This window comes from Pagrus pagrus (genome assembly GCF_965226575.1).
Source record: "Pagrus pagrus genome assembly, chromosome: 7".
NCBI lineage: Eukaryota > Metazoa > Chordata > Actinopteri > Spariformes > Sparidae > Pagrus > Pagrus pagrus.
Genome location: NC_140191.1, coordinates 3,110,942 through 3,126,402, shown reverse-complemented (window position 1 = coordinate 3,126,402; position 15,461 = coordinate 3,110,942). Strand labels below are relative to the sequence as shown.

The following is a 15,461-nucleotide window of genomic DNA, read 5'->3' as shown; positions in this document are numbered from 1 at the left end:
CCCTCCCCTCCCTCCCTCCCTCCCTCCCCCCGGAGAGAAAGGGTTAATTGGAGTAGGAATTTCATCGCACATCTGTCAGATTTTTAAGGCCGTGACGCACTGAAAGCAGAGAGTCAATGTGAGCAAGGGGGAGGAGGAGGAGGAGGAGGAGAAGGAGAAAGAGTTGGTGGTGAGATCGATGAAGTGGCAGGCAGAGGGAGGAGGAAAATCTCACGAGATAATGAAAGAAAAAGAGGAGAGCTGCTAGTGTAGAGCGAAAAAACGAGGCTAGACCCGGAGATTTTTTTGGGGGGAGAGTGGGAAAACAAAGACCGAGAAACGGGAGCTGAGAGAACCGAGAGAGATCCGTCTTTTCACCGCAGATGGTTATTTTTTTTTGCACTCTGGTTTTTTGGTGAATGTAGCACCCCGGGGCGCAGCGGACCAATTGTGTGAATCTGCAGGGCTGCTCGGCGACACAATCGGAGACATGCACAGGACGGACAACAGCCGCGGACGCGCTCTGAGAAGTGGATAATAAAAAAGGTAGGATTTTGGAGCCTCTTTTTAAAAAACGCACACGCGTCGATATATGTAATGTCTCTGTGTCGCCATCATGTTTGGTAATTTCGCTCAGATTCATTGCATGTGATGTAAATATGCAACAAAAAAAAAAAACGCACCGGTAATGTCCAGCTGCCCTCGCATGCGCGCTGCTGCTTGTATTCATAACTTTGCATAAGAAGATAAAATGTTCCCCAAAAAAATGAGGTTTGGTTGAAGTGATTAAAACACGGTTATCGGTGTGTTTTTTTTAGTCTGTTCCGCGGGATGTGAGAGGTAAAAAAATGACTAAAATGCTTCTATTATTGTTTCTGTTTGAAATATACAGAGTGAAATAGTGTTGGAGAAACGTTTTTCGGCTGTTTTTGCTTCTCTGTGACGATGAAAGTTTAAATCCAGCGGAGTAACAGCGCCTGTCTTGTCTCACGCAGGCACAAAAGCGAGGCTTCTGCCGAGGAACACAGCTGAGCAACCAAAGAGACAAGAGAGCAGAGTGCTGATGCACAAGTGCGAATAAAAATCACAGTTAAAGCTCCCGATGCTGTTGCAAACTCGTTTTTCTGGGAGTTTGAGGGAGTTTGAAGACAGTACTTAACGTTATCAGATAATTAATTAGACACCCCATAAGCCCGGAAATCAATTAATTCACAAATCAATAAATCCATAGTCTGGTGTAACAAGAGACCTTCCAGACTGTTAGCCCCGGCTGCTGAACAACAATAACAAGAGGAGAGCAACAACACGCAGGGGCCAGAAACACACATTTATTTGTTGAAACTGAAGATGGATGGGAGTCTAGAGGAGATGTCCCTCCACAGCCACGCTGACCTGGTTCACAGCCAGGACGGCCGGGCCATGCTGCACTCGCGGGACCTTTCAGCTGCTTTCCCCAGGCCTTCCCTCGGGGGCCCCTCCATGTCTCTGGAGCCCGAGACACGTCCCCCGGGCTTCGACCACTCCATGTCGGCACTGGGCTACAGCGGCGACTCCCCGTCCAGCACTGGCAGCACCTACACCACCCTGACACCCCTGCAGCCCTTCGACGACAAGTTCCACCACCACCACCATCACCACCCCTGCCTCCCAGTCAGCAACGTCATCGGCAGCTTTACCCTCATGCGTGAGGACCGAGCACACCTCAGCACCAACTTCTACAACCCATACGGCAAGGACCTGGCCATGACCCAAACCCTGTCGCCCCCCACCACGGGTGCAGGTCTGGGCTCCTCCATGCACGGCTACGGCAGCTTGGGCAACAGCCCCAACGGCAATGGCGGCCAGATGCTCCACGGTGGGTATGACGTCCATGGGGGGAGCATCTTCTGCAGGACATCGGATTTTGGACGCGAGATGTCACCACCAGGCCTTGGAGGAGGCGATGTGTCAGTGGGGCATCAGCTGAACAAAATGGAGGCTCACCAGCACGCCCCCAGCCACCACCCTCACATCTACAGCCAGCACTACCAGCCCCACCATCACCCAAGCCAGCAGGCCTCCAAGATGGCCGAGCACCTGCACTCATCGTCTGCCTCGTCCTCGCCCGGCGATGGCAAGCTGCCGGGCGGCGGAGGCGGCGGGGAGGAGATCAACACCAGGGATGTGGCCCAGAGGATCATCACCGAGCTGAAGAGGTACAGCATCCCCCAGGCCATCTTCGCCGAGAGGGTTCTGTGTAGGTCACAGGGCACCCTGTCTGACCTCCTGAGGAACCCCAAGCCCTGGGGCAAGCTCAAGTCCGGCCGCGAGACCTTTAAGAGGATGTCCCGCTGGCTCCAGGAGCCCGAGTTTCAAAGAATGGCCTCGCTCCGGCTGGAGGGTAAGATCTGGCTTTACTCTCTATCTGCCTTACACACACACACACACACACACACACACACACACATATGTACGTACACACACTCATGCTCATACAGAAACCACAACAACAAACAGACCCACTCTCTCCCCTTGTTTTCCCCAAACACCTTCCTTCTCCATGTCTTCCAAAAAAATTCTCCTCTCCAGCAAATCAGTATGCAGCTCAGGTTGAGACATGAGGAAAAGGAAAAGCATCATACTGATGTTTCCCTTCTTCACACCGCTGTGAATGTGTTACTGGTTCGTCTATTGTCTCAACAGCCTGGATAATCAGAACTTAGCAGCATATTGAGGACAGTTTGAGTAAGAAAGGGCCATATGTGCCGTTCCTTTGTTTACTTTGCTCCCAAACAGCTCCTATTGATTTGTACAGTAGCTACAATAAAAAAGCCACAGACATTTGCCCTCCTCTCAAATGAACCATGAAGATCAGTGTGAGCATCGGTTGGCAATTTAATCGCTTTTGAGCCCACAAAATAATTTGTGCAGATATGCCATTCTGGAGCGATTGATTAATTCGAGCAGTGATTTATATCTGCTCAGCGCGCGGCTGAAGTTGAGTTGGCAAGGTAGCTGATGCAAATTAGACTTGAGCCTTTGCCAGACGTCTTTTATCAACGTCGTCACCGAGGCAATTACTGCGAGGCTAAATACAAATGTTGTTCCTGCTCGGAGGCACAGCACCTCGCAGGTTTTGTGAGATTCTTCATATCTGGATAAACAAGAGGATGTTGCTTAACTGGAGGCGCATGTGATCCTTAGTGCTGAATCGATTAGTCGAGGGACAGATAATAAGTTGACATCTGTTTTATTGTCAGTTAATACGATTCACTCATGAAGCAAAAAAAAAAAAAGCTAAACATCTGCTTCCTTTTTGTGTTTTATATAATTGTAAATTCAATAAATTTGGGGTGTTGGACTCAAAATAAGCATTTTGAAGACGTCACTACTGGCTCGAAGAACTTGTGATTTTTTTTACATTTTTCACAATTTTATGAACCTTACTAAAATAAAGAAATGAATGTAAAGGCACAAAAATCATTTGTTGTAGGCGCAGTCGCATTTATACGGATTTAACAGGGTAAAGATTTCTTTCTTTTTTTTTTTTGAAAGGCACATTGTAATCTGCTGCTTGACATTTAATATTCTTTGGGGATGTGGATTGAAGACACGACAGCACGCTGTACAGTGCCGTGTTACAGTGTTGTCCCTCCACAGGGACCGAGGGCCCATCTGATACACGGAGCACAGAAAGAGATCCAAGTGAACACAGTAATATGAGACGAGCATAGACGAGTGTGTGTGTGTGTGTGTGTGTGTGTGTGTGTGTGTGTGTGTGTGTGTGTGTATGCAAGTGGTCTGCTCACTGCGGGGGTCTGTGAGCAGTACGTGTGTGTGAGCCTGCCCAGTTGATCACTGCTTCTCGCTCTCTGTCAGCACCTCGACTGATTAAGCCCAACAACACAATAGGGTTCATAGGTAATGATTGTGCACTCTTGCAATCCCTTCACAATTATTGATCTTTGATTGTTCGGCTCTGAGAGCACATGTGTACATCCTCCATTCAGCAAAACGTTACAACAATCACACCCCAAAACCTCTTATCTAAAGATGACTTATCTCCTGGTTTTGTTCTGTAATTTGACAGAAAATGTGGGTTTGATTAATCCAATCCCGCGGCGTGTGAGTGCTTTGTATGCAAAAAATGGCCTCTTCCTGTCACACAAAAACCCTAATCTGCCTCATGATAAAAACAGCCCTTTGTTCGTGTGAGCAGAATCCTAATCATCAATCATTCCTTCTTTTTATTTCCAGCATCCTTGTTTCTTCATCTTTTACAAACACAAACATTATTTTAACGAGCCGGCCCTTCCAAGTCAGAGCAGCGGATCAATCAGACTCATAAAAAATTAAAGTCCCTACACAGAGAAGTGTGCTAATGTTTGACAATGCTCCTCTCTCGCTGCTCCCACACACTCTGAAATTGCATATTTAGTTCTTGGCAAAGCCACAGTTTGGACAGCTCGGCACTTTTCTACATAACCTACTTTCCGAAGGGGGGGTTGTTGTTTTTTCCCCCCCCTGGCCAACCCCCTTTTGTTTAATTACAAGCCTCTATTGATTTCCATGGGAAAGAGCAGCACGCCTTGCCCACACACACCTCGGCCGCATCGGCAAATCGAGACTGGAATTAGAATGCGCGGTGCCCTGTGCTCCCCAGTCTGAAGATAGCTCAAGTGCTCTCTGCTTCACGCCTCAAGTTTTAAGATGATCCTCCCTAATGCAGCACTCGCTTAAATACATAGAAGGCCCCTTCAGTGTCAGCCAGCAGCCCCGTATTATTTCCATAACTGTGTCTCTTCTATGCGGAGGGCTGCAGAGCTCTCAGCCAGATGCACGGTAATTATGGAATGAAGTTGCTGCCATTTTGTCTTTTCCAATAATTGTCTTTCTGCAGAGACATTTTGCTAAACACGGAGGAGGTGATCCCTGGGATTTATCCGCAGTATCTTGTGTTTTTGTGTGTGTGTGTGTGTGTTTGTGTGTGTGTGTGTGTGCGTATACTCTATGGATTACTGTGCTGTATATGAGATGCATCTCTAGCCCAACCTCAGGCTGTGGAGGAGGCAATCAGGATTTAGTCAGAGAAGAAGGCAGGATAAAGACTACACAGCCATGCTCCGACACTTAAAGTCGAGGAGGTGGTGGTGGTGGTGGGGGGGGGATCAGAGACTATAACTTTAAAGATGATGGCCGAAGCCCTTGACTAAAGGTCTAAATGAATAAGAAAGGTCAATGCGGTTTACGTGTCGGCTCCAGTGCCTGCACCACCCCCACAGTAATGAAAGCCACAAAGCCTCGTCCACCTCTCGCTGCGTACAGTTCGCATTCTGCTAGCGAGGCTCAAAGGTCAAAGCCGATTCCATTTGCATATCAGGAATCGTAAACAGGTCGACGTGGCCCGAGCTGCGCAACACCTTACAAACAGGGTTGTTGTTTTTTTTTTTTTTTGTTTTGTGTTGTTTTTATCTGGCTCATGCAGCTCCCCCCACTCCGGCGCTGAAGGGGTTAACCAGCCTCTGTGGGTCGAGGAGTCTGAGCTGCACAGATTTAATCAATAATTTCTATCAGCCCCTGGCCCAAGAAATCAGCAGGGGGTGGGCTGGGGGGGGGCTGGGGGGTGGGAGGGGTTGGGGGGTGTGTTCTGGCTGGGAGGGGGGGTGTAGGCTGAGACGCCGGGGGGTAGGGAAAGGGCTTTCGATCACGTTTCAGCAACACGAGACAGGGGCATACATCATGATTAGAGGCTGTTCCCACGATCATAAGAAGCCTATAGGGGAATATTTATGTCTGCAGGAGTAGCCCCAGCGTTGGGGATTTATAGCATGGTAATTGTGAGCCTTTTACACATGATTACAGCATAAGGAAGCATTTACTTAATGGTCGGCGTTATGATCGTCAGTAAGGGAGAGAGCCGAGGATGGGATGGAGGCGAAGGGAGGAGGAGGAGGAGGAGGAGAGCGGCAGGACACCCTGACTCCTCCAACAAGCCATAAATCCACACTACAAGCAAGCTAGCCAGCACTATCATGTCATTCCTTTCATTACTACATGAGCTGAGAGTGCACCACTGTATATATCCCCTCTATAGCTGCAGCCCACCTCCCAACCCCCAGCCCAGAAATATTGATGGCGGGGATGGTGTAACGCCCGTGAAAAATGTAGCATTTTTGAAAAAAAAGAGAGAAAAAAAATTATTTCACTTGTAGTGATATTGACATGCTGCTGACATCTCGGCCTGTTCAGATTTTAATGAGACGTGGTTCGATAACTCTCAGAAATGCAAACGAGCTCTGGATGCCTAAAAGCTAACAGGCACCTGTAATCTCAAGTTGACAAGAGTGCATCCCCGAGTCAAAACATTTCCTTCTGATAATGATTCGAGAGGAGAACGTACAGAGGGAAATCACGGCCAGATTTATTCATGTCCAGTTGAGTACTTAAGTTTCAGAAACTCAGCTGGATGTCAGAGCAATCAAAGTCTGACGGCGCCGCGCACACACACACCCGGCTCTTGATGCTGCTGTTGTGATGGCACTCGTGTGGAAAAGACAGCAGTAAGGTCACACTTATTTCTCAAGCGCTCTGCTAATGAGGGAAAATTTGCTGCTGTGAGTTTGAGGAGTGAAGAGCCGGTCATACAGTAAACATCAGCAGCAGCCCTCGCTGTGTGAGATGTTTCTCAATGGGAACATGTAAGCCAATCAATTGATCTTGTCAGTGCTGTTTTGAGAGCAAACGGCAGCATCTGTGGTTTATATAATGTATGTTTGTAGCGTGTGTGGTTTTGATTGAGTCTCTCTGTGTGTTAGGCCCTAAAGTATGGGATTTTTAGGTTATTGCGAGATATCTCCCTCTAATCAAGTCATTTTTGTCGATAATGGAGTTTCATAAACCCTGTTTTCTTAAAACAAGTGAAGAAATCTTCCAGTGCAGTGATATTACTTCAGCCTGTTTTATTTTTTCTAATTTATATTTCTCGGTTCTTGTGCCACTTTCTGCTTTTTTGTGTGTTATTTCAAAATAGAAACATTAATTTCTGGATCATTTCCTGTGGAAAAGTTCATTTGAGTTGGAAACAGGTTTAGAAAAAACTTACCGTTTGGCACATTTCCTCACTTTTTGTAAGAGAAGATGAAATTTGAGACTTTCCCCAGTAAAAAAAAATGTTGAAGGATTCAGTGTTACTCGCAATTTTTATTCTTCTGAAGGTGTGAACGCTTCTGAAACATCATGTTAAATATCCTGGATATTATAAGTCCTAATTTAAAGATGCATTAAATAAAAAATAGTGTTGATATTGAAAATATTGTTTCATATTATTAGCAAAAAGGAAAAAGAAAAGTACACCTCTGGTTTGTAGCTTCCAGACCCCCAGGCCAGCATTCAGTAAAAAGTCTAGCATCGGCAACACTGGTCCTCCCTTAGTGTGTGTGTGTGTGTGTGTTTTTATTTGTGTGTTGGTGTGCACGCCCTGTTGTGTCGTGTGCTTACACTTAGAAACGCATTTGATACCATCAGCAAAACAGTCGCTCAACCGCACAGTGCTGATTGAAACCTCTTAAAAGTGTGCATTTAGGTAATTGCACGACTCTCCCAAATATGTTTTAGTCCACTTAAGGCTTCTAAACACCCCGGGCAATGCCGACTCTGCTTGTTTCACTCACCCCTGACGTAACCCGCCTTAAATAGAAAATAAATTAGTTCCCCCTAAAGTGATTATTACTCACTCACTACCGCCACATGTAAATGACTTTTATGAGAAACTAATGATGTTGAAGTGTCCACTAAGGGAAAGGGAAGAGATGAAGTGCACGGAGATGGACAGAGAAAGAGAGAGAGAGCGAGGGGGGGGTGGGGAGGAGGAAGGGGATGGGAAGTTGGCTCGGTACACAAAGGCAGAGGTTGGTGTTGTGTTTCCTGTAAATACAGAATTACAGCGTGTTAGGGGTGAAAGGTTCAGCGATGGATATGCAGAGGAACATGCAGCCTGAATTCAAAATGCTCGTCTGATTCTCAAAATGGATCTGAGCTCAGCCCACAAACATCAGGCTATTTTTCCTCCTCACTGAACAAAACTGGCTTTTTTTTTCTTCTTTTGCACAGTAATTTTTTTTTTTTTTAAATTTCAGACTTTTTGTGAGGAAATATTGATTATATAATTGGGCTGGCTGCCGCAGTTACAGTGGTGTTTAACCCAGACCCTGAGTTTATATTCCTTGGTTGGTGTAAGCAAGACTGACATTAAAAAAACAAAACACCAGAGGACTTCATCACCTCTATCGCCGCTTAAAAAAGTTTGAATATGGCCCTTTTTGACACCAAGCTAATCTAGCAAGAAATAATGACTGTTTTTACTCTCTGTGGACTACAGTTTGAATAACAGATACATATACAGTATGTGAAGTAAAGTAGAGTCTGACTAAAAATGTGGCAACTTGCACTTACAAGATGTTAAAAAAAAGTAATTCATAGTTTGGAGTTGTTAATGTGTGTTACTAGTCTGGAAGTAAATGGTTTAATTTCTCCGGAGTTTGCCTCTTTGCTTTGGCCTCAGTGTTGCTGTCTGTCGTGCCTCTGAATGTAGATTGCAGATTAAAAATGTGAAACGGACATGCATGAATTCAAGCCAGTACCCACTCATACTCTAATAGATTTAACTATCCCCTCTTAGAACAAATAAAGAGCAGAAATTACATCACAGCGAAAAAAAAATGAAGGTGAAAGATTTGGGCTGAAAATGATTACAATGAAAAAAAAAAGAAGAGAACTTGTGCATCTGCGCATCTGTCTGAATGTGATTAATTTTTCTGGAAGACGGCCATTGTCAGTGGATGACGACACCAGATTCTGCACTTTGTCTCCAGGCCAGATACATGTAAAAATATACACTGTTATCCAAAAGGGAATGAGCATAATGAAAACCACAAAGAGCTTTGGCCTTGATGTAGTTATCTGTTTTATCCCAGCAGCCTACAGCAGCTCACTGGCAATAAGATGTGATAGCTTGAACATCTTGATTCCTTTACTGCACAATGAAACAAGTTGCTGATTCATCTCTTTTAACTAATCAAAGTTGCTTAGCTAATCTGTTTTCTTTCAGCAAATCCACTTTCCTTCAGCTTAATCCATTTGTCCTAGTTAGCCAGCCAGTCTGTTAGCTAACCTGTTTCCCCTTTCCTTTTTTAATTTATCTTTTATCCATCTGCCTGCAGCCTGCAAGCGGAAGGAGCAGGAGCAGAGCAAGCTGGAGCGCAACCAGGGCCCGAAGCGCACCAGGCTGGTGTTCACGGACCTGCAGCGGCGCACGCTCCTGGCCATCTTCAGGGAGAACCACCGCCCGACCAAAGAGCTGCAGGTCACCATCTCCCAGCAGCTTGGCCTGGAGCTCTCCACTGTCAGCAACTTCTTCATGAACGCCCGCCGACGCAACCTCAACAAGTGGGCAGACGAGGGCCGTCCCTCCTCCACGGGTTCCTCGGGCTCCAGCGTTTCCTCCTCCGCAGTGTCCTGCAGCACGGCATGATGACGGACCGCCGAGGAGGTGCGGTGGGGAGGGCACTGAGGGAGCAAGGGGGCACATAGACTGGTCTAGGCAGAGATCAGCCGTAATAAATGTCCTCCTCGTTATCAGAAGGAGCGACGGAGCCAGCTATTATAGATGATTTTATGAAGATGAAGCATTTTCCCAAACCAAAGTTGATCGCTCCCTTGAAATAGAAGGGGGCGATACCCAGAGTGATATGATCGCAGGATGTGAGGTCCTGCTTGTATAGACAAGGGTGCAAAGATGATTTGACTCAAAGAAGAGTCACACCCTTACATAGACACCATCTCATTGCATTATTTTGATTATCTAGATTAGAGATAATGAGGGTATTACAAATCAGGAGAAAGCATATTTTGGTGTACCTTCAAATCTATAGTCATCTCTCCAAACGTGAAGAATCAAGAGGTGCCGTTTGCTCACATCTGGAGAGCTCCATTGTGTAACTTCTTAATCAAAAGTGTTCGCCATCATCCAAAGACGTTTATCCTCCCCCATTGTTCTTATGGTCCTGTTTCTCCTCAAGAATCAAGGTGAAAGAGGAAGAAACAGCATTTTTTTTTTTTTTTTTACATCACATTTTTTTTCTGAAGAACCTAATTCCCCTTTTCTTAGCATGTGTTTCCATGGTGATAGTTCCCAGGACTGTATGGCGTTGTTCCAAGTTCGGAGCCTGGAATTATCTCGAGGGTTCTGTAGCGTCCGTGACTCCCAGCCGTCAATCATTTACCAACAACAGGAGCCCCTCCTGTATTTTGCGAAGAGGGTCCCGCCTTGAATGAATCAGAGTTTTCAAGGGGGAACCGCAGTGCATCTCGCCGTACGCCAGGACAGAATCAATAAACACAAGCAGGACGCAGAAAACAGACTCGTTGGTGCAACTGTCTAGCTTTAAGACTCTCACTGAGCTTCCAAACGAAAGCTCCACAGCCATTTTTTTGACTCAAAATCAAGCCAAAAAAAAAAAAAAAATGAAAAAATGAAAAACAACCTTTGAACACAAAGGCTCCACGGGGAAGAGATACACCTGACACAATGTATAGTGACATTGTAGTATTTTTTTCCACTCATTTCCAAACAACTGTAAACACCTCTGCTCCATTATGAAATCTTTTTTTTACAGATGTCTAGAAAATGGAGGAATGTGATTCTTTCAGCCCTTTTTGTACAGATTTCAAGCACATCGCTCTATTTATAGAAACACGTTGGAAGTGCAGGGCAGTTTGTTTCAGCCCTGCTGACGTACAAGGTCATTTTTTTGGTCCACAAAGGAAAGGCTTTAACATGCCTCCTTATAGCCAATAGTTAAATCAAACCAAGAACGTTTCAAATGCAATTGCTGATCTGATCAATGTATTTATTACTGCATTTGTGTATTTATTGTTTTCCCTTTTTCTTTTCTCTCTATTTATTTCGTTATTTATTTATGCTATCTATATACTGTAAGTATTTATTTAACAATGCTCTGTATGTCTGTGTGAAACTGAAGACTTTTTTCTGATGGGCACTTTTAGCTGTAGAATCCCATCGTAATACCAAAGATTAACATTGCCTCCCTGAATGTACGGCCTGAATCCCTAAACCCAGTACCCGATCCCAACCTGATCCAGCCCGACCCACCCAGTGATGTTACGTATCTCTCTCTATCTTCAAGGCCTGGCCTTTTTTTTTTGTTCTTTTTTTTTTTTTTTTTTGTAGAATAATGGGGATTTCTTTACTCTTGCAAATGTCTCTGCGGTCAGCTCTTAACGCCAAGGCCAAAGCTTGTTTGAATGTTGTGATAATATTTATAATTAATAATACTATGAATAATGACAATAATAATAATAATAATGACGATTATGATGTGGCATCCCATAGGTTCACAGGTTGCTTGTAAAGTTGTGTTCAGACCAATGCCATCTGATGGAGTGTGTAAAGTGTCTGGGGACCCACTTAAAGCGCCGTCTGAAGGCCCCATAGAGTGTGAGTCCTTCAGGGTCACATGCAAACATGCGTACTGTGGTTCTGCCTGGGGAAATGCATGGTTGTGACCCCCCCTCATCTCCCTATCTTGCCCCCCCTCCCCTCCCCAGTGCAGTGCAGACACTCCTGTCTATGTCCAACTCAGTGTGATCTCACCGTCCTCCATATGCCAAGCCCTTCTGCCAGTTGTCTCAGTTCCAAGAGGATTCTTAGGGTTTGTTCCTGGACCTCCGTTGTTCTTAAAGTGTGTTCCTCATCTTCTGAAGATCTGGGGTCTTTGTTCCATAGTTTCCAAAGACTTTAGGGTTTGTTCCTGGTCTTCTGGGGTGTGTTATGGTGTTTCCTCATCTTCTGGGGAGCTTGGGTTTATGTGCCCAGGGTTCTGAAGGTCTTCCTGACCTTTTAGGGTCTTAGGGTTTGTCCCGGGCCTTCTAGCGTTCTTCTGGTTTGTTCCTCATCTTCTGGAGATCTTGGGTTTATTTGCAGATGGTTCTAAGAACTTAGGGTTTGTCCCTGGCCTTCTGGAGTTATTCCAGTTTGTTTGTCATCTTCTAAGGATCTCTAAGGATCTTAATTGCAAGGCCTCTTAGGCTTGTAGGCTTTTTCCCTGAATTTTTTAGGATCTACGAGTTTGTTCCATCTTCTAGGAATCTCCCAGAATTGTTGCAATGTTTCTGGAGCTCGTAGGGTGTGTCCCTGTCCCTCTTAAAGCATTGGGGTCCATTCTTGATCATATGGGGGTTCTTGGAGTTTGTTCCAGATTCTCTAGGGATTCTTAGGGTTCCCCAGCAACTTGCAGAGACACAGGTGATTTGATTTGCCAGCATTTTGCATTGTGAATGCCTAAATCAGGTGCAAATAACCCAAGATCTGATTCTCTGACCCCTGTGTAAATGCTGCCAAAGACTGGCAAGGATTGCTTGGCCATTTTCCACCCTCTCTCTCTCACTCTCTATATATAACTCTTGTTCTCTCTCGTTCTCTCTCTTTCTCTGTCTTTAACGTTGGAAGGGGCGGATTGCCGGGGCCCCCTTCACAGCGTGCACTTGAAAGACGGGCGGTCATGAAAGAGGCCATCGACTTTTTCTCGGACTTCAAAGGGGAGGCTTTTTTCATCCCGTCTCCTCTCTGGGTATCTGGTCTGGGGTCCGCTCTTGGCCAGACCTGTGGGCTTTAGGGGGCATTCAAAGGGGGCGGGGGAGATCAGAGAGGAGGCTGAATCATCCAGAATGAGGATGGTGGTAGCGGTGTGTGTGTAGGAAAGGTGGGAGGGGGGTTGTTTGAGGAGTAGGAGGTGTTGGAGTAGTGGGGCATGGAGCTGAATTAAACTTTAATGAGCAACAATTGTAAGCATGCTGAGAGCGAAGGGGGCGGTGGTGGGGGTGTGCGGTTGGGTCTGTACAGGAGGGAAAAAATTAAAAATAAAAGAGCTGGGAGGCTGCTCTGCTGACCCCTGCTCACTACTGTCATTGTATCAAAGCTGAGGTGACACCTTTCAGGTTTCCCTTTGTCTCTCTGACTGGGTGCCTAAAATGGAGACAGAGCTTTTTGTATTGAGCCACCTTCTGCTCCTGTCAAGCAGGGAAGCTCTTCCCTTTCTTTACAGAGGGGAGGCAGGAGGGAGTGGGTGAGGGAGGGAGGAATGAATCCAGTTGGCTGCTGCAGGTGATCTGCATTGCCATCTTAGCCTGCGGCACCCCCTAGTGGGTTTACCACAAACTTGACCCTGTAACAAGTCTGGCAGCCGAGGCCATTGCAGAGCAATTCTGAGGGGAGTGGAAATAATGAAATAGCAGAACTGAAAGCCAATATATACTTTCAGAATAAAAAAGAAAAAAAAAAGTTCATAAAAATTACATTTTTTGATAATGTTTAAACCAAAAAAACAACCAAAGATTGATGGGTAACTGCTGAATCATTATGTATCATGGGTAGTTTTAGCAGTTCCCTATCAGAGCTACCGTAGCACTCAGAGGATTCAAAAAAGCACCAGTGGGATTCCGCGTGCTGATTATTTATGTTGCATAAAACAGTATTATGTTGAGCTGGAACTGAGAAACTGACATGAGGCAGTGTCTTCAGATGGAAGTCTTTTGACTCTGTAAAACCCAGTGTCCCCCTGTCTGTCCCTGCCCTCTCCCCTGTGTGTACATGAAGACTTTACCCATCTACCTCAACTGTGTGAGATGTTGTGTGGCAAAGATATTCCTTAACCAAAGAATCCATCCTGTCAGGGTGTCTGTCTTATCTATCTATCTATCTATCTTGTCTGTCCATCCGTCTCTTCTTCATGCCTTTTACTCCAAAACCAAATGTGCTGGAATCAATCCGTTACAGGAGCCGAACGAGGCCTCCGTCCAGCCAAAGCTTTAAATCCAGTATGCTAGAGTGTCCCATTGATCCATGTTCTGTATATAAAAGAAAATCATTCTCAAGACCAAAAAAAGAAGGAGGTGACAATCCAAGCAAGGAGGATCTTGCTGTAATCAACGTTGCCTATTCCTTGTTTTCCGAAAAAACCTGAAATCATGTGACTTGCTGTAACAGAAAAGCCCAAGAATCAAGCACTCATCCCAAAATAAAAAATGGTAGGAGGAGACAGAAGCTATTTTTCCACATTTGTAAGCCACCCCTCCCACCCCTGTTTTTTCCAAAATGTTTAGTGTAGTTGAAATACTGTTCGATCCCACTGTTGTAAGTAGGAATTAATGAAATCCATACAAAAAGCTTTAAACGAGGAAGAGCTGAGGGAAATATTATATTTGAGTCTGAGTTTCCTCAGCTCGGACTCGACCCACCATGCTTTATCGTGCCATTCTTGTCCATGTGTTAGACTTACTAATGAATGTGGCTAACCAACCAAAGGCTTTAAAAAAAAAAAAAAGATACACAACACTTTAAACGTCAATCATGGTGGGACATTTTGTATCAACAACTAAAGAAAATCCCTTTGAATACCTCATGTGAAAATTGTTTGTTGTGATGTTGCACTAAAAAAATAAAAATGACTCATTTGTAACCCAACACTGTACTCTGTTGACTTTGTTCTGACCTTGTTGGAGGTGTTAGCGTTGAAGCTCTTTGGGTTTTAAAGGCCAACACTGACACCAGTGTTTTTTTTAAACTGCTGTTATCCGATATTAAACTATACTCTTCAATTAGCTTACAGTCATCCAAGAAACTACGCCGATGAATCCTGCTATTCTACCCAATGTTAACACAGCTTTAGTAACTTCTTTGCTAAACATTATAGAGTATATTTAGGATTTAGCATCTATTCTGTCAGCTCTACAAATATGTCCTATGAAAAAAATTAAAACCATAGACATCTTTCTCATCATCAAAAGCAAGTTTTCCAGATCATCTGTTCAAAATTTAAGGGTTGTTCCGACACCAGTATCGGAATTGCCCCAGAAAATGCTGCATCGATCTGACACCACGTAATTTATATAATAGAAACAGGACCCTGCTACTTACCAGTAGTGTCCTGTACACCTGTATGCAAGGAACGGATTTTGTTACTGTACAAGTAGCCAGTATCCATAAAAGGCAAGCCATTTGTGTAACTTTAGGAACATCCATAAAATCAGGGGTTAGTCATATGCAGCCATTTAAAAATAAGTGAACTGGTATTAGTTGCTGCACAAAGTTCAGGTATTGGAATTGCTCTTGGGAATGAAGAAAAAGTGAACTGGTGGATGTTTCAAATTTTTTAATAAAGATTTTCCCCATATTCAGCTCCAAGTATTTGGTATTTTGAGAGGTTTTGGATGTCCATTAATAATCAAAGTGAAGCTGTGTGGGTTTAAATAATACTTACTAATAAAAGCATGGGTTTCTTGAGGATGGACTACTGGTGGAACTGGGAACTGGCAGCATTTAAGAGATTAAAACAATTCAATATTTTTCTCTTTCCAGGATAAAAAAGCCTTTAAACTTTTAGACGGTAAAGCTTTAAATCAATATATAGCACAGGGAAACATCTTAC

General features: G+C 44.7%; 1 protein-coding gene across 1 annotated transcript; it reads left to right on the top strand.

The window, feature by feature from the left end:
• The first annotated feature begins 209 nt into the window (after positions 1-209).
• On the top strand, positions 210-14,497 carry onecutl (one cut domain, family member, like). Its single transcript, XM_084356936.1, has 3 exons — positions 210-525; positions 975-2,359; positions 9,177-14,497. The coding sequence occupies exons 2-3, from the start codon at positions 1,327-1,329 to the stop codon at positions 9,485-9,487; spliced, it is 1,344 nt and encodes a 447-aa protein (XP_084213062.1). The 5' UTR covers positions 210-525; positions 975-1,326; the 3' UTR covers positions 9,488-14,497.
• Positions 14,498-15,461: the final 964 nt, after the last annotated feature.